The sequence below is a fragment of the Colius striatus genome, chromosome 11 (genome assembly GCF_028858725.1).
Source record: "Colius striatus isolate bColStr4 chromosome 11, bColStr4.1.hap1, whole genome shotgun sequence".
NCBI lineage: Eukaryota > Metazoa > Chordata > Aves > Coliiformes > Coliidae > Colius > Colius striatus.
The window spans coordinates 27615417-27637944 of record NC_084769.1 but is presented as its reverse complement, the minus strand read 5'-3'; the positions used below and the strand labels follow the sequence as shown (position 1 = coordinate 27637944).

General features: G+C 41.1%; 1 protein-coding gene across 17 annotated transcripts in view; it reads left to right on the top strand.

The window, feature by feature from the left end:
* PIKFYVE (phosphoinositide kinase, FYVE-type zinc finger containing) overlaps nucleotides 1–22528 on the top strand; it is a 94227-nt gene that overhangs the window by 21367 nt on the left and 50332 nt on the right. For 15 of the 17 annotated variants that reach the window (XR_009819437.1, XR_009819438.1, XR_009819436.1 and 12 more), the window contains 12 exons: nucleotides 1997–2154; nucleotides 2957–3068; nucleotides 5059–5206; nucleotides 5717–5884; nucleotides 11702–11764; nucleotides 13734–13863; nucleotides 14168–14348; nucleotides 15656–15730; nucleotides 16931–17038; nucleotides 18811–18951; nucleotides 19778–19904; nucleotides 20992–22175. Coding sequence is in view for 1 of the 17 variants with exons in the window: in XM_062004659.1 (XP_061860643.1) it covers nucleotides 1997–2154; nucleotides 2957–3068; nucleotides 5059–5206; nucleotides 5717–5884; nucleotides 11702–11764; nucleotides 13734–13863; nucleotides 14168–14348; nucleotides 15656–15730; nucleotides 16931–17038; nucleotides 18811–18951; nucleotides 19778–19904; nucleotides 20992–22175 (2595 nt within the window). In the remaining 16 variants the exon portion in view is untranslated. The remainder of the gene's footprint in view (nucleotides 1–1996; nucleotides 2155–2956; nucleotides 3069–5058; nucleotides 5207–5716; nucleotides 5885–11701; nucleotides 11765–13733; nucleotides 13864–14167; nucleotides 14349–15655; nucleotides 15731–16930; nucleotides 17039–18810; nucleotides 18952–19777; nucleotides 19905–20991; nucleotides 22176–22528) is intronic. The other 2 variants (XR_009819446.1, XR_009819444.1) reach the window with 2 other exon arrangements.

Sequence of the window (22528 nt, the reverse complement as noted above, 5' to 3'; positions counted from 1 at the left end):
GTATAATGTTCAGTAGAAAACAGCGTTTCTTCTAGGGAAGGGAAGTGTTTCAGACAGATGGGGCAAAAAAAGACATAGGAAATGGAATGTTTTTCATACATTAGAAGATTCAAGATTACTCCCCATTGCCAATTTAAAATCAGGAAGGCTAGTTTCTCTGTCAGGTATTTGCCTACTGTCAGCAAAATGCATTCAAGATTCCTGAGGGTACAGAAACACTCTTATTCCAGTTCAGTTGCACAACTTCTCTCCAGGGTGATCTGTAAATGGGTAACCACATGAAGGAGAAACATTTTAGAGGCATGTCTTTATGCACCCTGCCTTGTGTGTGTATGTTAATGCAGGAAAAATGAAATTTAAAATGCTATGAATGTAACTTGGACCAAGATGGTCGACTCCCAGTGCACTTTGGCTTCACATTGTTAGGTTTTTTTTTTTGTTTCTTTCTTTCCTTGGAGGAGAAGAGGATTAGTAATATTGCTTCTGCTCATGGAAGAGCAGAAGATGAAGTATCAATTTATGTGGGATTTTCCATGAATTATCACTGTTTGTTTAATTACTTCAGCGTGTAGAGCTGACTGTATCAGGAGTTAACTTAAAGCTTGACATATTCCATTCAGAAAACTGATGAACTTTGGTTATGAAATAAAAAGTAAGGGAGGATCTGAGTACACTGGGGTAAGCACATACTTCTGTGAACTAGAGGTCAAAATCCTTGAGTTGAAAGAGTTTGCTGTATTCTGCAAGTTTGTCCAGTTTACTTAATTCACCATCTGAGTCACCATCTGGGTAAACTACAGGACAGATGATCACTTGCATCAAATTTGTGATCTTGTGACGTGTTCTATTACTGATCCATTGGACTCCATACTCGGTAGGGAAGGGGAGCTGCTGATGTTGGTTTTAGGATAATACCTAAGACAGCCACTGCTGGAAATAAAAGCAGAAATCCATTCCAGTAACAGAAGTGGAGCAAAACTCTTGGATCTCAGTGCACTCCTAGGAACATACAGTAATAGGGGTGTAGCAGTTAACCGAAAAGCTGAAACAAGCTAAAATTTAGTTAAGGATTTTTTTTCCCCCCACACAGAAACAGAACATTTGAGAAAGTGAGATGCAGTGTCTCTGCTCCAACTGTTGGGGTGCTCTGTTCTCAAAATAATCCCAGGTCCCAGTATGCATTCTACAACAATGGATTTCCTACACCAAGGCAGGGTGCATAATGGAAAAACAAAAAGAGATAGATGCAGAGAGACGTCTCAGTTTGGATAGAGCATAGCCTACACAAGAGTTGGCACACATGCTCAAAAATAAGTTAGAGGTATAAGCTGAGTGTTCCAGATGACAAAGAGATGCATAGATCTAAAAATGGTTAATTAATTTGAAAGGAGTCCATGCCTTTTTTGCTTAGTGCTCAAAGTTAGCAGTGCTGAAAATAGGCTTGATAATGGACAGTAAGAAGGAATCCTCAGTAAGAAATGCTACCTAGAACTTGAACATAACAGTGTGCATTGCTGTGTCAAATACATATTCATATCTGGGCTTCTAAATGGACTGGTACGCTTCACGAAGTCTGGGTTGACCACAGGTTATATAAAAAAAACCCTCTTCCAAAGGGTGAATTTTCAGTGTTGTCTGTGTTGGCATGTGTCAATACACCTGAGTTTGAGAATAAGGTGCAAGCAGGCAGTAGGAGAGACATAAGTATCTTGCAGGAAGTACAAAATCCTGCCACATTAAAACCTCCCTTAACTCTGAGGGTACCCACTTTGTTCCGTGTTCTCAACTTTATATAAAGGGAAGAATGTAAGGAGCTGATCTCATGTCTGCTTGCTGTTTCTCTTTGCACCTTTATGTAGGTTGTGCAGACTTAGATTTTATGCCTGTTTATTGAAGGAAGGCTCTTGATCTAGAAGCTGATCTGAGGCCCATGCTAATGCATTTAAACCACTGCTAGGGTCAGGCTGGTAAGTAACTTGCATATCTCCCTTTCCAGGACTCAGTCCAACTGAAGGATCTATGGAAGAAAATCTGCCATCACAACAGTGGGATGGAGTTTCAAGATCATCGCTACTGGTTGCGGACACATCCCAATTGCATTGTGGGAAAAGAGCTGGTCAACTGGCTTATCAGAAATGGCCACATAACCACGAGGTAACCCTGATGCACTGATAGCAAATGTCTCCTGTCTCTGTGACAGGAGGTTGTGAGTTTTAGCTGAGATAGGGTACCTTAGATGGCAGAGACAGACCCCTTTGCAGGGAGATGAGAAAGAAAGTTCGTATCTCTTCTCTACTGCCTACCAAAACAGATAGAGTTCTGACCCTGCATTGCCCAAAACAACAAGGTACAAGAGGCTGTCTGTTTTGGGAGTTGGTGTGGAAGACAGTTTATGGGACAAGTATCACTCAAACAGTTGGAGAATGGTCGATGTATTGCGAAAACTTCCCAAAAATATTCCCTGGTACTCCAAAGGGCAAGTGAGCCTCTGAGGTGAGAGATCACTAATAGTGTTTGATGGCTAAAGTTTTGGTGGTGCTGGCAGGCTATTAACCTTGTGAGTATAAAGGCACTGCCTTTATATGTGAGAGGGATAAAACTGAGGTGCTTCTTATGGGTAAAAGCAACAGTCCTCACTCAGAAAAGACGTTCAATTTGTGTATCTCAAGCTAAAAATTTTGGAGGAGCACAAACAATATGTCTTAATCATCTGTTGGACATCTCATCTGAGTTTAGAGTACTGGCAGTTTCTTCATCCAGCTCCAGGCTTGAACCACTACACTCTGCTGCCTCTCGACAGTATTTAAAGTAGTGTCTAGTTAGACATGGCAGTGGGAGACTGACAAGTCAAATAGTGCATAGCAAAGGATTCTTTCCTTTTGTATCATTCTTGTGCCATAACCCATGCATGTTTACAACTATGCTTGGGAAACCATCTCTATTCTTGTACTTCCAGGGTCCAAGCCATTGCAATAGGACAAGCGTTGGTTGATGGACGCTGGCTAGAATGTGTCAGTCATCACGATCAGCTCTTCAGAGATGAGTATGCTCTCTACAGACCGTTACAGGTAAAAGAGATAGGAAAGCTCTGGTTCTTGCTGGGTTTGGCTGCTGACTAGAATCTTTTCTAATCCTATTCTCATCAGCTGTTGTAGTTTTTCTAAATCGCCTGTCCTGTGCAGAGAATTGGAGTTTTGGTCTTTTTTTTTAGTGTTTTAAAGCCTGAGGAAGCTGCATTTGCCCAGGAAGCTTTGGGGCTGTCCTCTGTGAAGGATGGGTTGTCACATGCAGTGCTGCCTAAAGTGGAGGAAAGGGGCTCTCATCTAGGCAACTGCTTCTCACGGTGAACATTTTCCATGAAGGCTTTGGAGTAGCACAGGCTATTCTTGTAACAGCTGTGCTGTTGTGCAGAATCTAGAATCTCTGTGCAGTTAACTGATGATTGACACACAATAGTGGTCTTCTACTTTGGTTTCAAAATCACTTCTTCAAAAACTTGCAAAGAATTAATATTTTGGAGCTGCAATATTGGCTCATCTTATATGTTGCATTGGTAACTTTCTTTTCATCTCCAATGATGGCAAGAATAAAGAATTCAGTACCTTAGCCACGAGCTACAAGACTGGGAGGTGGTCTGCAATGCCTTCCAAATAGGACTGGCTGGGTAAGGGAGAGGCAGAGAATCGGTGACTAGAGATGCTAGCCTACTATATTTCATTGCTGAGAGCTAAGAGCAGTCACTGGCTTCAGTGATTGGATATTTTTTTTTCTTGAACAAGGTATCTCTGTAACCTTTCTGTTGCCTGAAAGCATTCAGTCGAGAGTCTTCCAGGTTTTGCAGCTTCTCACAATAAAGAATGGCTCAGCTGTCTCATGGACCTCAGTTGGAAAGCTTGCAGCCGTTAGCATAGAATCTCAGAATGGTGGGGGTTGGAAGGGACCTTTAGAGATCATCTAGTCCAACCCCCCTGCAGAAGCAGGGTCACCTAGATCATGTCACATAGGAACATGTCCAGGCGGGTCTTGAAGACCTCCAAGGAAGGAGACTCCACAAGCCCCCTGGGCAGCCTGTTCCACTGCTCCATCACCCTCACAGTGAAACAGTTTTTTCTTATATTTAAGTGGAACTTTTTGTGTTCCAGCTTCATCCCATTACCCCTTGTCCTATTACTATCTACTATAGAAGAGAGGGATGTCCCAACCTCCTGACACCCACCCTTTAGATATTTATAAATGTTAATAAGATCACCCCTCAGTCTTCTCCAGACTGAAAAAACATCTTGTCTTCCTTGTGCATTTCAGCTCTTGGCCACAGTCATGATCCTTCATTGAGACTGCTCTGGGCTTCATCTGGCCTTGCAGCTAATTAGCTGTGCTGTCTCCGCTTGCTAGTAGAATCTTGCTCTTAACTATCTCTGTAACTAATATTAAGGGGCTTCTGTTATTCAAGGTTCAAAACTAGTTCTTGCTTTAAAACATTTCTCCTCGACAAGAGTCAAGAGAAACGAGGTTTTTGATTCGGTTACTTGCTGCATTCACTGCAGCCAAACGAGTGATAGTGAGAACTTCCTCTTGAGGTGACTGGAGGCTGATGGGAATTCCGTAGATACTCTCCAGGTTCTCTGGCACTCCAGCCAGGCTTTGTTTTGACACAGTAGCCCCAGCTAGAGCCTGTCTTGTGAGTGAAAGTCATAGAGCTAGAATTAGTCTCCACCAGAAGCTGCATGTGCTGGTTTCTGGGCAAAGGATATGGTCATCGCCCACCTTGACTAGGGATAGGAAGCTTAGCTAGTGCCACTTAGTCACAAGTTGTGTGGAGGTGGGGGAGAGACAGACACTAAGCACACGGGAAGTGTAAAGAAATACTTGTTTCCTGTCTGGAAGAGTTCCTATTTCATGCCGAGAGGGATGGCTGTGTGACTAACCTGGCTCAGCCAACTAAGTATCCTCTGATTTTTAGAATGTCTGATCTGCATTTTTAGCAGGCTGCTTTCTAAGGGTGCTCAATATTTCAGGAGAGCTGCACTTTAACACCTTGTTTTCTTCCCTGCCTTCTAGAGCACGGAGTTCTCAGAAACCCCATCTCCAGACAGTGACTCTGTGAACTCTGTAGAGGGGCACTCTGAGCCATCCTGGTTCAAAGACATCAAATTTGATGACAGTGACACAGAGCAGATTGCTGATGAAGGAGAAGATAACCTAGCCAGTGAGTTTCAACTGAGACTTTTTCTCACTCTGCCTTCTCCCATGTTATCCCCCGTCCTTCAGGACATAATAGTTTAACTATGTCTTGCTTTATAAATGTGTGTGTGTGTGTGTGTGTTTGTGTGTGTGTGCACAAGGTGCTGTAGGGATCTAAGCAAACTATAACCTAGCTAATTCTCTTGTTTCTTACAGTGGATTCAGTGTTTTGTATTTAGTGGAAATTTTGTATTTAGTGGTAAAGCTTTATCCTTCTAACGGAGGAGAAGCATGTAAATTGCTGCCTTGTGCTTTTCAGGCAGCCTTCTGCTTGATTTGGGCCCTATGCACTAAAGTGTGCCCAATATGTCAGCGTGCACACATGAAGATCAAAATGATAAAAATACTGTATTCCTGTAGCATTGCACACTGGTCTTCTTGTATTAAAGACAATTTTTCTCCTCTCTGGCACCCCCATGATACCCATTTGAACCCTTCTCCTCCCTGTATCTTCCCCCTTACCCAACACTAAAAGACTCTGCCAGCCCTAGCAAGCGCACTTCAGTCAGCAGCTTCCAGTCCACAATGGACAGTGATTCAGCCGCCTCCATCAGCCTGAACGTGGAGCTGGACAACGTGAACTTCCATATCAAGAAGCACTCCAAGTACCCACATGTGCCCCCTCACCCTGCCGACCAAAAAGGTATGAGGTAGTCACCAGCTGGAGTTGCACATGATGGAGAGCTGGGCCCTAATAATACTGACCTATTTGGACACTACTTTTGTAGCTGTCTTGCAGAGGGGGAAATAATGATATTTAGTTGGCACTTGCTTGCAGTTTTGAAGTACCTCTGAGGAGGCTCAGTAGACTATTGAAACACCTCTGCAGAGTGTGTAACTTCCCCTGTGACTTTCTCTTTGCAGTTGAAGCAAAGTCTCCTGCCCATACATAATAGAGCAGATCTACATATACAGTTTCTGGCTAACTGGGGTGGAAAAGTAGCCTGTGCATAAATCAGTTTGATAGGTGTCTCCACAGTTCGAAGTTAATCTGGAAAAGCAAGCAAGAAAAAAAGCCCCAAGCAATGAACAAAACATACTTGGAAGAGCTCAGTGCTGCCTTCTAATTGTACCTTAATAAGCTTACATTTGACAGAAGAATCTTACTGATGAGCAGTAAGGCCTAATTTAATCCATATATATATAACATTTGTTTAAAAGAGAACATCCACTCATGTGACACAGGAAGAAATCAAATGCTCAGTGTTGAAGACGTATTTTCAATGTTTTTTCTCCTAAGGTCTAAAGTGAAAAACTCTGATTATAACCAAAACTCTTACGGAGAAAATCATGTGCCTGCTTGTTGGCAACTGCATTCTCTAAATTGGACAAGGGCTGACTGAATCCAGGGCTTGCCACTGGCTTGAGTCTGGTATATTCTAGTTGTTTTACATGCTGGGTAGCAAGTATGTCTTTGCTGACCTTCCTAAGGTTTACATCATCTTTGCAAACTTGCATCTTTGGCTGCTTCTGTGTTCACCCTAACCCTTCAGTATTTAACACTTTAAAAGGTGATGCAGTGTTAAATAATTTGGACCCTCTTCTAGTGAATTCATCCTTCTATAAAGTCTAACAGGTCTCTTCTTTTGTTGTTGATAAGAGTGCAAGACTGACCTTGTGCTTGCATACAGATTGCATTTTCTGAAACTGTGAAATAGTTGCTGAAGAGAGTGAGGAAGAAGAACTGGCCACAGCTGACATGCTTTTGCATGTTAGATATGGAAGAGACTAGGGCAAGTTAGAGGGGCCATTTTTCATTGCTTGTTGTAGCCACATTTTGTATTTGTTAAAAATAGGTCTAGAAGGAAAGCCGAACTGCTTACTTTTTCCTCCCAGAGGAGCAGAGCAGGTTCAAAATTCAAGCTGATGTCAGAGTACTCAGTGGTAGAGATAGGTTGTCAGCACTGCTGACACCAGCTCGTTGTTGGTTCCTTTCAGCTTATGTTCTGTTCAGATGAAAAGCTAATACACCTGCAGGGAAGAGAATATGCGGAGAGGGAGAATATATAAATGAATTCCTTTTAGGAAGGAGGGAAGCTGGATTAAGTGAGCTTGAAACGGGCCCAGCTGTGCTGCAGTATCTTACAAATTTACAACTGTAGCAAGTTTATCTTTATTAGTGTGTGTTAGCAGTAAAGCAGGCAGTAGTCAGCTTGACTCTGGCCACTGTTAAAGGACTTGTAGAGTGATAGTTCTTATTTCAGAGGTATCTCAGTTTTCATCTCCTTATACAATAAGCAAGCAGTACACGATGAAGGGGAAACGTAAGAGACCTTACCTGTCTCGGAAACTGTTCGCCAAATCAAGGCTTCTCATAGCTGGAACTGAAACTCTTGTGAGAAAGATTTTGATGATGGAGAGCTCAGAGAAAATCACCAGAAAAGGCAAGTGGTGAAGGGACTGAAAAGAAATAGAGTTTTGCCTTTGAATTCTGTATGTTCACAGCACTTTCCTATCTCTGATGAGCCTCTGCTACCAAGTGTTTGTTATCTGTTCCTGAAATGTATTGTCTCTGGGTATTGTGTAGGAGTATAGTTTGTAGTAGAAAATTGGGAACAATTCCTTTCAAGAGAATAGATTTCCCTTGAAAGGAAGGTATCAGTAATATGCCCAGAACTGGGACAGAGTGGAGACGTCATTAAATCAGTACAGTAAGTGGGAGGTACCACTCTGCAGTTGTCTGAAAGATCTGTATTGCCTGCAAATACAGAGAACTTACTGTACACCTGATTTGGATTCTTGGCCTGAGAATCTTTAGAGGAAAGACATAACCAGGGAGCAGCAAGTTAAAACGAATGACAACATTTTGAATAGTAAGAAACACTTTTACCAAAAGGGAGACTGAAACTTGTACTTTGACATTTGTTATTCAAGGCCTCCAGTAATGTGGTGGGAGAGAAGTCTCAGTGCACACTGCAGTGTCTAGAGTAATGAAATGGATGATTTCTACAACTTTGTTATAGAAATATTCAAGTCAGAGTGCAAAGACTTTAACATGCTGGATGGTATATTTTTCTGAATAAAGTCAGGATAAATCAGGAACACAAGATTAAAGTATCACAGTGATTGGACAACTAAGAGTAGATAAGCTTCTGTGTAAAATAGGAAGAGATTATTTCAAGAACAGAACAGTGTAGTGTAGACATGGTGTGTTTACTGTTGTCAGAGGTCAGTAACTTCCCCATGACCATTATGGACACATGTATTTGGCTTGATTTCACTGGAATTGTGTTTTGCCCTTAGACTGGATGACGGTGACTTAATTTTCCTTGTAATAATGAAGTAAAACTCAAAACCACACCCACTTTTTGAGTCCAGTAACTCAATTTCCTCATAACTGTAAATTTTAATCATTGGAGGAGGACCTTCAGAACAAATTGTGTCTGTGTGCAGGTCATCTTCGATTTAAGCAATTAGTGAGCTTCTTCAAATTATGAGGGTTATGCCATTTCCAGCACAGAGGTCAGCTGCTTTGAAGCAAAGGCCTGTGATGTAGTGGCAGTGCTTTAGAACAGAGTGGTTTGTATACAGTTTGAGTCTAATGCCAGGATTTTTGTGATGTTGTAGACTCACTAATGTCTTGTGAGTTCCTACGAAATTCTAGTGACTCGAAGTTAGCTGGGTTGCAGTATCTTACATGTGAGTATAGCGACTCATTTATAGTATCATTTGCCTAAGGACAATGATACTTTATAGTGTGTATCAAAATGAAAAATGAAGTAAGATTGCTTTCTGCATTTAAATTGGGGAAAGAGATTGAGTTATTTTAAGTTTGGGTTTTAGTTGCTGTTTTTAAAGAGATACAGTTATAAACATAGGAAACTTTATTTTCTAAATGGCCTTGCAGCCAGATATCCTCAATCTTGGTAGGAGATGTTTTGGGTGGTTTTTGATGCCTGCATCTAGTTACAAGGGAGAAAAAAAAGATCTGAGTAACTGTGACATAGTTCCTTATCACCATTGCTTGCCAAGGCTTAGTGTGCAATTGCCAGGAGCCCTTTTGGTTGCACTTTCTTTTGCAAAGGTGCACCTTTGTTTTCAGTGGACATCTCTGGATGTATGCATCCTTGTTTGTGTATCTAGAGAAAAAGCTGTAGTTGCTAGCCAGTCCGCTTTGATGTTTTTAGCCAGAGCAATCTGTGAGGTGCATAAAATCTGTACCTGCTGGTTTCCATTTGAGACCTACCAAATTTTTGTGTGCATTGTGGTATTTCTTCCAGTTATGCCCTTGAATATCAATCAGACCAAGGAATTTTTGTGTCTTGGGGTGAGGTTTTCTGGTTCTTCATTTGTTTTATTTTGGTGAAGCTGTTCAGAGTAACTTGTAAGATAGTCTCTTGATAGCTAACTGCTTGCAGGCAGGGCTTCAAATGATGCTATAGGAATGTCTTCTCTCTCCCCCACATTCTGTGGAGCGTGATGCATGTAGGAATGATGGGAGGTAAGAAATAGATGTGTTAAGTACTCTCACCATCTCAGACTCAAAACTGTGAGTGTGTTATTTGTCCAATCTAGGAAGAGGTATGGTATCCCACCTTGTCAGGAACTTCTCCTGGGGCAAAATTGGAAGCAAAGTTATAGGAGGTGAAGCTGAATTAAAGAAAAAGCATTCGTGGTTCAGAGGTGCCACCTATATCTTTCTCCAGACCATAACTGAGGTTATATATCAGCTGGCCAACTCCTGTGTTGGCCATGTCAGTTGGGGATACATGTCAGACCTAATTTGCATGTGTTCACAGTGAGAATTGCTGCCCTGAAGCTGTTGCAAGGTGGAGAGTTATGGAGGTGCCCAGTATACATGCTCATGTGTAGGTACAGCATGACATGACTTTCTTCTAGGTAGTCTGAGGCTGTGGATGAATAAATGCTGAGGATGAGACAGCTTTTATCAAACAGTACATTGTGGGGGACCTGGGGCTGTTTAGTCTAGAGAAGAGTTGACTGAGGGGAGATCTTATTAACATTTACAAATATCTAAAGGGTGGGTGTCAGGAGGTTGGGGCATCCCTTTTTTCTATAGTAGCTAGCAACAGGACAAGGGGTAATGGGATGAAGCTGGAACACAAAAAGTTCCACTTAAATATAAGAAAAAACTATTTTACTGTGAGGATGATGGAGCAGTGGCACAGGCTGCCCAGAGGGGTTGTGGAGTCTCCTTCCTTGGAGGTCTTCAAGACCTGCCTGGACATGTTCCTGCGTGACCTGATCAAGGTGAACTTGCTTCTGCAGGGGATTTGGACTAGATGATCTCTAAAGGTCCCTTCCAACCAATTCTATGATTCTGCGATTCTTGTAATGCTAAACTCCTTGTCTATGCAAGAGATGAAAGAAATCTGCAAATAACCCTGAAGATGCAAGGGAGGCTTGCAGCTTCTCTTTGGTATGTTAATCATCTTTTGAGTATTTGTTTGCAAACTGGGCAACTGCAGACAAGCTCATATTTTTAAACTGATAGCATGTAAGGAGTTTCTTGAGTGCTGTTGTTCTGAAACTTATGATTGCTTGTGTCCTGTCGAGTTTCTGTTGCTTTCTGTTTGGTGTCTCAAAGCTTCCTGCCTTGACATTCTGTCTGTGGCAGTAGGTCTGGACCATTCTCGGGAGAGGTGATATAGGGTTAGCTTCAGACTTTATTTCCTTACATTGTATAAGCAGTTGAGCTATTGCTCTTGCTTCTACAAAAAGGGATTATGCAGTGGGAAAACAAGGAACCAACTAAAGGCAGAACAAGTTAATGGCCTCTGGAGAAAACAAGGATTTTGTAGCCAAAGAACCTGCATGAAAGATCAAGATCTAGCAAGCTAAACAAGTGCAATAGGTGGAGCTTCATCCTGTTTTCTATATGTCCAGTAATATGTAGCTTTTGCCTTCCTTTGTTGCTAGGAGTCCACCTCTGTCAGCATGGATTCCTCAAAACACTTTAAACTGTTTTAGATGGACTTTTAGCTCTTGGAAGGCAGACTGTCTTTTGTTTCCTTCACTGTGTAAGATAAATCTTATGACGGGTCTTAACCTGAGTCTGAGATGCTTTACTGGAGTGTGAGAGCAAAATGGCTTTTGAAGCTGCATTTTTAGACCAGAATGAGGAGGTTCTTCGCTATCTGGACATTCCCGTGGTGTTTACTCACAGCTTAACACAGTTGTATTCAGATATAGAGAAGTGTGTGGGTCAACTGGAATCCCAAACTTTTAAGTCCTAGTTCAGTCTTTGCTCGTGTCTCCTTTGGTTTATTTCTTCACAGTTAGAAGTGCTATTTCTGTGTCATCTTAGAACTTTTGATAGAACGAGAGGATATTCTTGTCTTCATCACTCATCAAGCTGTTGCTACATTGGTGACTAAACATTTAGATGAGTAATGCTGCTGCTTCTGGTATGGGTGTGTACACTGTAATTATATGGGCACACCAGTGTAACCTGTCATTTTTTTGTCTCCGCCTATCTCGCTCTTTTCTCTTCTTTCAGAGTACTTGAATCCTGAAAACGGAGGGCAGCAGATGTTCTCTATAAGTGATGCTTTTATTAAAGGTAAGGAGAAACTTGGAATGTTGTTATGGTGCAGTTTTAATATAATGATGAAAACTCCTCAATACCCCTTTAATAGGGGATTAACCTTTTAGAAAGATTTACTTGACAATAAATATGAATGTATTTGTGGCAAAACTGATATATAAACTATACTCAAAACTTTTTTGAATGCACTTTCAAGCTTAAACTTCTTTCACTTTTCGAATTCTTTCATTGAAAGCACTCAAAGACTATTACTTTTTTTTAACAAAATCAGTGGAAGTGGCAAATCTGTTGACAACTTCCTTACCCACAGACTTACATAGATTTTTAACTTCCTGTGCAAGCCAATTAAGATGAGATGTGGTTAATTGCCCTGTCTGACAGAGTAGCTTAAGGTTTCATCTCTTTAGTGTTTGAGTTTTCTGTCATCACCACCACCACTACTACTTTGTGTGCCTTCCTGGTGGGTGATTTTTTTCTCACTGCTAATAGTATTGATTTTGGTGACCTTGCAAGAGGAGAAAATACGGGGGAAACTGCAATGTCTGTGCAGCCAGAAAAGTACAGTCTTGATTAAATGGATTCTTAGATTTTAACTGAGCTTTTGCAGGAAGGAAGGAAAAGGGAAGGAAGGAAGGGGAAGAAATTATGTAACTTCTGTTAATCTTATACCCAGCTTATTTGGATATGGAACATCTGGAAGAAGTTTGCTGTTTATGAAGAGTGCTTTTTCAGTGGTACTGCTCATATTACTATTGTATAAGGATTTTGCAGTTGTATTGTCTTCTGAGGAGTTTTAAGCTTCAGCTTGGCAGGCTTTAAATGCTTGCTGATGACAATTTATGCTACTAGCAGAAATGACTTACAGTCAGCCATCATGAGCATGGGGAAGTTTATAACTTCTCTCTGTAATATTTTCATACATGTGTGGGAAATAATCTAACAACTCTTTCAAAGCACAGAAAACTCTGCTGAAATAACCTCTAATCTTGATACTGCAAAACAGAGGATGGTTCCAAGTAGTTACTACAAAATAAAGTGCTTGAAAGCAGCAGTCCCCCTCCAAGTGAGGACTGTCTTATGCATGCTTTGAAACATGCTTTCTGTCTTCAAAACCAGAAATGCCTATAGTTCATGCTGACATTGAGAATTCTTAAAGAATGTATTCTGTAGTTACAGCCTTTGTTGGCATTGTGTTGATTGTAGCAGAAGGATACCTATATATATATGATTGTGAGGAGGATGGAGGCAAGATGTACTCTTCTGAAAAGCTTGTGCCATTTCCCTGACAGAAGATCTGTGAGAATTCTGTGACATATGTTAGATGAGCTAGTCTGCTGTTAGCTCGCTCTGCACCCAAGCAGCAAAGAGGTGCATGTGAGATCAGAGCTGCGAGTTATATAAAGGTTCAAAAGACATACAAATCGGTAGCATAGCATTTCCTTAGAATACTTTTGGGAAATGTGCTAAACAAGGCCTTCATCAAGATATTTTTGATACTTATACTGCAGCTTGAATGAAATAACTAGATCTTGTAATGCCTCTTATACATAGGTGTCTTCAAAGCAGCAACTTTTGTGGATCAAACAATTTTGACCAATGTTCTAAGTCTAAAAGGCAGTATGATTATTTATTATTGGTATATATATGATATTTGGAATTTGCTTCTTATTTATAGGCAAAACTAGGATACAGGAGTTTGTCTTAACAAACTTAGAAACAATGCAAATCCTGAAGTGAAAACTATCCACTCTATATTGACAGTGCAAGAATTTGTGTAACTCCCTTTTCCATTGTACACTCATCACTTGTTACTCTCAATAATGTTTGCTGCATCATGTTACCATGACATCTAGCTCAAACTCAGTATTTTAAGAGGCTTAGACTTATGTCTTAGTAAATTCTTTCCCTTTCAAAGTAGTCTTTCATAAAAACATGGGCATTCAACTGTGACCTTATATTAACAAGGTTTATTTGTGTCTTGCAGAGTCATTATTCAACAGGAGGGTGGAGGAGAAGTCCAAAGAACTCTTTTTCACGCCCCTAGGCTGGCACCACAGCAATCTGGATCTGCTGAGAGAAGAGAATGGGGAGAAACAAGCCATGGAGAGGCTGCTGTAAGCAACATGTAAAAAAAGAGATTTACATATCCTGAGTAACAATTCTTTAATTCTTTAATTCTTTTCTTCAACAAAATAAGAAACTATTTTACATTAAGAAAACAGCATTTTTACAGTATATTTTGATTGTTTTTTTCCCTTTGTTTATTGAAGTACAGCCTAGAGTTGACTGTACAATGTTCTTGGCAGCTGTTTCTTCAGAGGACTTGCTGTACTGTAAATGTTAAGAAATTTTCTTCTGAAATGTGACTTCAACTACACTGTTCTTTGTTTTTTCTCATTTGTTTTGCCTTTTTAACAGGTCAGCTAATCACAGCCACATGATGTCACTGCTTCAGCAGCTTCTGTACAATGAGTCCCTGTCACTGGCCTGGAGGGATATCATTGTACCTGTGGTCTGCCAGGTAGTTCAAACTGTACGACCTGATGTCAAGAACAGAGATGATGACATGGATATCCGCCAGTTTGTCCACATCAAAAAAGTAAGTTTCAAACAGTGGATGTAAGGAAACGAAAGGATGCAGTGGCTGGCAGCACTCCTTGTTTGAAGAGACCCCTTTCCACTGCCCTCAGCATACTCAGTGGTGTAATTGGCCAACACGACCTTGTGATAAGATGAGGTTCTAGAAGTTGCACAGAAGGAGTTTTGCATCATGTGAAAGGTGTTTTAGTGCCGTGGAACTGACCTCTTCTTTCAGACTGTAGACTACAGAAGGCAGAAAAGAGCAACACCTATGTCTTGCTTCCTTTTTTCATTTATGCTTTTTTTGTGCTTGGATTGGAGATGTACTGCATGCTGGATAAGTAGCTTGCCCGAGTCTCTGTAGCAGTCGTATTGCCTTACAACTATCCATTATGGAGGGCTGAACTCCTCCTGTGCCAAGTACAACAATGTTCTTGAAGAGGAAAAATTAATTGTTATGGGATGGTACATCCAGTTCTGCCAGATAGCTCAGTGCTGACAGAGTTGAACTGTAAGGTTGGAGTTGTGGGTTCCAGAGTTTCATTTGAGACTGATGTGAAACTATCATCTGAGGAGATAGTGTGACTGAAGATCAAAGACTCAGGCTTATTTTTTTTTTTGGCAAAATTCACCTTGGGAGGCCTCTCTTTTTTGGAAGCCAAATATTAAAGTAAGGAGAGTCTTGCGGTGCTGGTGGTAGGTCTGACATCTCTTCAGGCAATTATCAGTTGTTGCTACCTCTTCTGAAACTCCAGTTCAAAGAGCAGATGTTCATTTGTAGCTGTTTGCTGTCTTCACATGCTGATAACAGATATGTCCTCTGAAACATGAAACCTGTTTCATGTTTTTTATTACCATTGTTGTTAATTGTGACTGTAGGCAGCACTGGTCAAGTGTTTGATGTGTTCAAATAGTAGGTAGAGGTTTGTTTGGTTTTCTTCCTCCCCTCCTCCCTTCTCTTTGCTTTCCTTACAACTTCTTTGTTGTTAGTGGAAGTGGCATGTACATGTGGTATATTCTCCCCATGGCCTGTAGAGGTTAGATTCCCTGATGATCTAGAGTCTACCCAGTTTAATAAATATGCATCTGTTGAGATAGACGTAGAGATCCTGGAACTTAGTACTTGTTTTCCTGTTCTTAGTTTGCCAGACTTTAAAGGGAGAGTTGTATGCTCAGCATGACTGTATCTGATATTTTCATCTGATACCTCAGGGTGTAGCGGAATCTTGCATATCAGCTACAATAGGTATTCTATGTACTAGGTTTACTGCATTAGAAGTTACAGGACTGTATGATAGTTGTAAAAAATGTTCTTTGCTTTATTAGATCCCTGGTGGAAAGAAATTTGACTCGATGGTGGTGAATGGATTTGTTTGCACTAAGAACATTGCACACAAAAAGGTAATGCAGGCTTGATAAATCAAGTGTGGGCTGCAGTGTGTACTGAGGCAATAGGTGTGCTGTGACTTCCTTTTTGTGTCGTGAAGCATCTTTCACCACTCAGGAGGTTTGCGACCTTTCTCTAGTTTGAGATCCTAAACAAGAGTGGCTTTTAAAACACTTATTTTCCAAGCTGTTTGCTTTTAGCCCAGAGATTCTAGAGGAAGAGCTTTCCTTATGCATGTATAGAAAAACATCCATTCTACCCCAAGAGCCACCTAATAATTTTGCCAAGTTTTAGACACAAAAAGGCATTTGTGGTTCTGACTTAGAACAATATAGTAAACTGAGACTTTAAACAAGGCAGGAGGTCAAGATAGAAGTGATTGGATGAAGGCTTGGAAAGTGTATCACAACTTTTGGATCCTTGGGGTTGACTGTAGAGACCTCTAGCACTGCACTCTTACTGGGCAGTATCTATGAAGTTTCAAAAACTCGGTGTAACATTTTGGTTAGAAAGAATCACAGAATGATAGGGAACCTCTAAAGATCATCTAGTCCAATCCCTGTGCTCAAGCAGGTCTGCCTAGATCAAGTCACTCAGGAATGTGTCCAGGCAGGTTTTGAGAAGGTCCAGAGAAGGAGACTCCACACCTTCCCTGGGCAGCCTGTGCCAGGGCTCTCTCACCCTTACAGTAAAGAAGCTTTTCCTTAAGTTTAAGTGGAACTTTTTGTGTTCCAACTTCTTTCCATTACCCCGTGTCCTATCACTGGACACTACAGAAAAATAGGGTTGCCCCATCCTCTTGACATACACCTTTTAAATACTTGTAAGTATTAATGAGATACCCCCTCAGTTTCCTCCAGGCTGAACAGTCCCAGTTTCCACAGCCTTTCTTCATAAGAAAGATGTTCCAGTCACCTATCATCTTGGTAGCTCTGTGCTGGTCTCTTTCCAGCAATTCCCTGGCTCTCTTGAGCTGGGAAGCCTAGAACTAGACACAAGACTCCAGATGCCCAGAACTAGACACAAGACACCAGGGCAGAGTAGAGGGGTAGGAGAACCTCCCTCAGCCTGCTGACTACACTCTTCTTGATGCATCCCAGGATGAAGAATGTGTAGTTAGATCTGCAGAGAAAATAGTCTCGCTTTTTTCTTGTGTATTTTTTCCCTTCCAGGTGTCTATATTTTTGGTTTACATATTTTTTTCTGTCTTTTAGATGAACTCCTGCTTAAAAAATCCCAAAATTCTTCTGCTGAAGTGCTCAATTGAGTATCTTTATCGAGAAGAAACAAAGTTTACCTGCATAGACCCTATAGTACTTCAGGTGAGAGCATACGTTTGTTCTTGGTTAAAATGGCCTGAAGTCTAGTGATTTTAAACAAAACAATGACTGGTGCACATCAGATTTTTTTCAGTGTATAAGATGGAGTTGCATTAGTGGGATTCCATTGGAAAGAGAAAAAATTCCTCTTGTAACAGCTAGCTAAGAAAACTGCAGTAAATACAGTACAAACTTGTCTTGTGCTGAGGCTTTTTGTCGTCAAGTTAACATGTACTGAGATCAGCCTTATGATCCTCACAATTAAATGCAGCATTTTGGAAAACATGTTTAGTTTTTAGTGATTAACTGTCTAAGGAACATATAATTCATAACATATAGTTCAGAAGATCAGATATAGTTTAGTTGCTTGAAGAAATACTAGAAAAGTAGTGTAAATGAGGATTAGGCTGCACCCATGTTATTTCTTGTCAGACATGAAAAAATGGGATAAGAACCAACCCAATGAAGTGATGAACTACACAATGTTACTTGGAATCGATGTCCTGCCCCTGTGGGCAGGGAGGGGTCTTAAGTATGAAAACACTGAAATGGGTAGACCTTTTCTTTAACAGACTGAATTCTTATCTGAGAATTGGTCTTCAAGTGTTTGCTGGGATACTTGTAACAATGGTATTTGGTATTCTGCTGAGCTTGGATCATTGTGTTTATCTATTTGACTGTTTCCTTAAAATGCATTTAAGAACACTTTTGTTCGGTGAGTAATAGACAGAATTACAGGTATGAAAGCTTTAGCAATAAAACTTGTCTCTACCTAGTGAGTTGGTTTTTCTAGTAAAAGCTTAAACTGTTCTTTGAATGAGGTAGAAGTATTGACTATACTTTCTCAATATTGATCTGATTATTTCAGTATCTGCTATCTGTCATTGTAACTATTTGTATACCTGCATTAAAGTCCTATAGGACAGAAAATATTACAGAATTACTAGCTGAATTGAAGAGATTACCTTCTAGCAAAAGCTTTTCAGAGGAGCCAGCAAACTGCTTTTGTGGTATCTTTCTCTTGCACAAGCTTTTAAAACCTGACTGATGTGGTCTGCAATAACACAATTAAGACTACCTGACTTGAGAAGCTATGTCCTCCCCTGTCACAGTACAGACCTTTAGTTCTGATAGAGTTGTAGCCCTGCTATCTCATTCTGTGCATGGTAATGAAAGTCGAGTGGGAGGCACGGGGGACAGTGTGATGAAGCCAGAAGATGGACATAGTTAGAAGAACAATTTTGCAGTGCTCAGCAATTGAGATCCCCCTCAAGGAACACTGTTGCCCAAGTACAGGCTTAGGGACTGAGGCTGTTTCTGTACAGACTTGTAGATGCATTGAGCATGGGCATGCTCTTTGGATGGATGTGTCTCTGAGTGTTAGCACTGAATGCTAGCATGTACCTGAAGGTAGAGAACATGAAATTGCCAAAAGCTTTGATTTAAGATCCTCTAATTTTATCACCTTTCAAACATAAAGCCATGTAAGGCGCATCTATATGTGTTTGGATTCTTCTACAAGTCTCTTGAGCCTGTTGTCGGACTATATCCTCATGTGCAATTAGTGCATATAATAAGTGACTGATAAACTGGCTGTTGTGCTGTGGGGTTGGGGAAATGTGCACAAAGGGCAACTGATAGTGCATCGTGGATAAGTGCTTTCCTTGTTCTATAGGAAAGGTCAATATATAAATGTGGAAGTAATATTAAGTGTTTAAGTGCTTTGCTGGATGGGTTTGCAGTCGTTAACTGCCATACTTTCTTTCCATCTGCAGGAAAGGGAGTTCTTGAAGAACTATGTACAACGGATAGTTGATGTCAGGCCTAATTTGGTCCTTGTTGAGAAGACTGTGTCTCGAATTGCCCAGGACATGCTCTTAGAGCATGGTATCACTCTGGTCATCAATGTCAAGCCGGTGAGCATTTCCCATCAGTCAGACTGGGCCTTGTAGTGAAGATCTATAATTTCTCCCTGCAGTAAGCTCGCTGGAGAAAACAAAGAGTCTTATTTTCTCTTCTAACCAAACTTGGGCTCTTTCCCGTTTCTTTCCCGTTTCTTTCCCGTTTCTTTCCCGTTTCTTTCCCGTTTCTTTCCCGTTTCTTTCCCGTTTCTTTCCCGTTTCTTTCCCGTTTCTTTCCCGTTTCTTTCCCGTTTCTTTCCCGTTTCTTTCCCGTTTCTTTCCCGTTTCTTTCCTTTTTTTTTTTTTTTTCAATTGTACTTCTCTTCCAAGAAGGCAAAGTGGGCAAACCTGTCTTTTTCCTCAGCTCTTCACAGCTACTGTGCTGTGTCGTGGTTTGGTAGGTCTTTGTATCCTGGCTTGGTTCTAATTAACTTTATTTGTAGCAAATCCTGCATGAATCCGCAGCGATCTCCAGAGAGCCTCCCTCTCCCTACAAAGCAGGGCACAGATAGCCAACCAGAGACTGACTGTGGGAGTTGTCTGAACTTCTTATAGCCAGCACTATACCTCCTGGAACTTTTTTCATTTGAAAGGATCCAGATCTATGCAAGGAAGGGTACAATCTTATATGTCACCAGAAATATTTAACCAACTCCTTTTCTAAGATTATTGTATATTGTGGGTGTGTGTTTGTGTGACTGGGTTCAGCCCAGAGTCTGTGGATCACCGAGAGGTTTCCTGGATCACATTGGCACATTTTTATGTGTATGTGTTTCTAAAAGCTAAGTTGCTAGTGTCCTCTTTGAAGTGTAGATTCTTACTGTTCTTTCTATTTTTACAGCAAGTGTTAGACCGGGTAAGTCGAATGACCCAAGGAGACTTAGTGATGTCAATGGATCAACTGTTGACAAAACCACGTCTGGGAACCTGTCATAAATTTTATATGCAAGCTTTTCCATTACCCAATGGTGAGTAAAGCTTGGTGTGTCTTAGCTTGTGTGTATGAAAGGATAAGTGCTTTGCTCATTTTAACTAGATCTGAACTGTTGGGTGTCTTGTGTGATCAAGTGTTATCCTTCCTATTCATTTTTCTTCTAATATATCTGGGAATGACAGTGAACTGGTCAGCTTCATCCTTCCAAACTGATTTTTCTCTTCCCATCACCTTGGAAATTTAGTCCAACTTTCTGTTCAAAACAGGAAGGATGGATTTCAGTGTCAGATCATATCTCTCAGGCTTTTGTCAGCCAACTGTTGAAAATAGGGCAGAATGGCTATTTCACGGCCTACCTAGGTGCTTGTTCAGTTACATCTTCAGAATAAATAATTTTTCTACATGGAATCAGAGGCAACCATAGAAAGTCCAGGTTCAAAGGGACCTTGAAAGATTATCTGGTAAACTTTAATATATGCAATCAAAATTAGCCTTGTTGCAATTTGTGCACGTTGCCCCATGTCCAGTCATTGTGCACCTTTGAGGAAGAGGGTTTTTTTCCCCTGTTAACTCCCTTTAGGCAGTGAAAGTCTGCAAAGGAAGAAAGAAGAAATCCTGCCTGAGGGATTACCAGTGAGTGCTGACACATGTAAATGCTCTTGATGCAAATGTTTGTGGAGATGCAGTCTTTGCATCTCTCCCACTTCCACTTCCCCATGCTTCTTTCCAGCCTTTAAATCCCACTCAAAATCTTACAGACTTTTGACTCGTAAGGATGAGCAAACATGACTGGAAGGATAGTGGTTCTTTTGCTTCACCACTGCAGAATCTACAGTGATCTTAGAGTACACTGTTTAAACCTACGTGTTCTGTATGGCTTTCACTTGAAGTTTATGCCTTGTTTTACAAAAGAGGAGATGTCTTATAGCAAGTGCTTGTTTTACTTGCAAAAAGAAGTTACTTAAGCTCAATTATTTGAATTTCTGCAACTGGCTTGTGCTACCGATGTTACAATCTCTTCGTTTCTGTTATAGTCTCTTCAGTGTGTGAGATACCTAAGAGCAAATTAACTATAGTCCTCATCATAACTCATATGTTGGCTTTGTTGTTTTTCCCTCTAGATCAGACAAAAACCCTGATGTTCTTTGAAGGGTGTCCCCAGCACCTGGGTTGCACTATCAAGTTGTGTGGTGCTGCAGAGTATGAGCTGGCTCGTGTGAAGGAGATCTTGATCTTCATGGTCTGTGTGGCTTATCATTCCCAGCTGGAAATCTCTTTCCTTATGGATGAGTTTGCCATGCCCCCTACTCTGATCAAAAACACCTCCTTTCACTCCCTCATTGAGGAGCCAGGAGATGAAAATGAGCAAGAGAACCTCTTCAATGGCGAGGATTTCGGCACAGCCATCAAAGACATTGAGCTGTCCTCTGAAAAGCTGCCCATAATCTCTGAGTCAGTGTCCTCTGATGAAGTCAGCTTGCTTGAACAAAAAGGTTTATTTGAGAGAGGTGACCAAGAGAAAATTCATCTGGAAACAGCATCCTCAAAACAGCAAGTGCATCACAATGCGGAGTCACCATTTCCAGTGTTCAACTCTGTGCCTCCTGCAATACCTGAAACATCCCTGCTGCCTCTGCATGGCATGGACCAGCACTTGGTCACTCTGGATAGCCAGATACTAGAGCCTCCTCAGCAGGCAGATGATCTGCAGGAGTCCAAGAGTCAAAAGAGAGTCTTCAGAGACCCTCTCCAGGATGATACTGGTTTATATGTCACAGAAGAAGTGACTTCTGAGGATCGCCTCAAGACTTACTCTGCAGCATTTAAGCAGGAGTTGAAAGATGTCATTCTCTGTATTTCTCCTGTAATAGTATTCCGTGAACCATTTCTTTTGACTGAAAAAGGTATGAGATGCCCTGCCCGGGAATACTTCCCTGAGCAAGTTTATTGGTCTCCTCTCCTCAATAAGGAATACAAGGAGTTGGAGAGCAGAAGGAAGAGACAGTTGTTGCGGGATCTCTCTGGACTACAGGGGATGAATGGGAGCATTCAAGCCAAGGCTATCCAGATCTTACCTTCTCATGAGCTGGTTAATACAAGAATAGCAGAACATCTGGGGGATAGCCAGAGCTTAGCCAGAATGCTGGCTGACTATCGGGCCAGAGGAGGGAGGATACTGCAGAAAAACACAGATCCCTTTGCCCAAAGTAAGGATGTTTCTAGTGTCCCTACTGGAAAAACTGGATGCAGAACTGAAGAGGATGAGAAAGGACTGGTTCAGAGTGATTCCTCATGGTCTCATAAGGTAAGCTTCAAAGCCATGTTACTGAAAGCCCAGGTTACACCAGTTTCTCTTGGTAATACAGAAGGTATAGTGAGTCATATTAAATGTTAAACCAAAGTTATTGGGTTTTGGTTTCTTGCTTTGGTGATGGTGTTGATGTTTTTTGGTTTGGTTTTTGGGGTCTTTTGGGGAGTTGTTTGGACTTGTTTTGTTTTAGGGTGGTTTTTTTTGACTGGGTTAAAACTGCATTTTAAATTGCAGTGCTCAGGTTACTTGAACAAGTCAATATGACCAGGATATAAGAAAGCAGAAAGGGACACTGACTGCAAAATTTTCTTGAGAAAGGAAGAGGTTGTGAGAGTCTACTTTTTGAG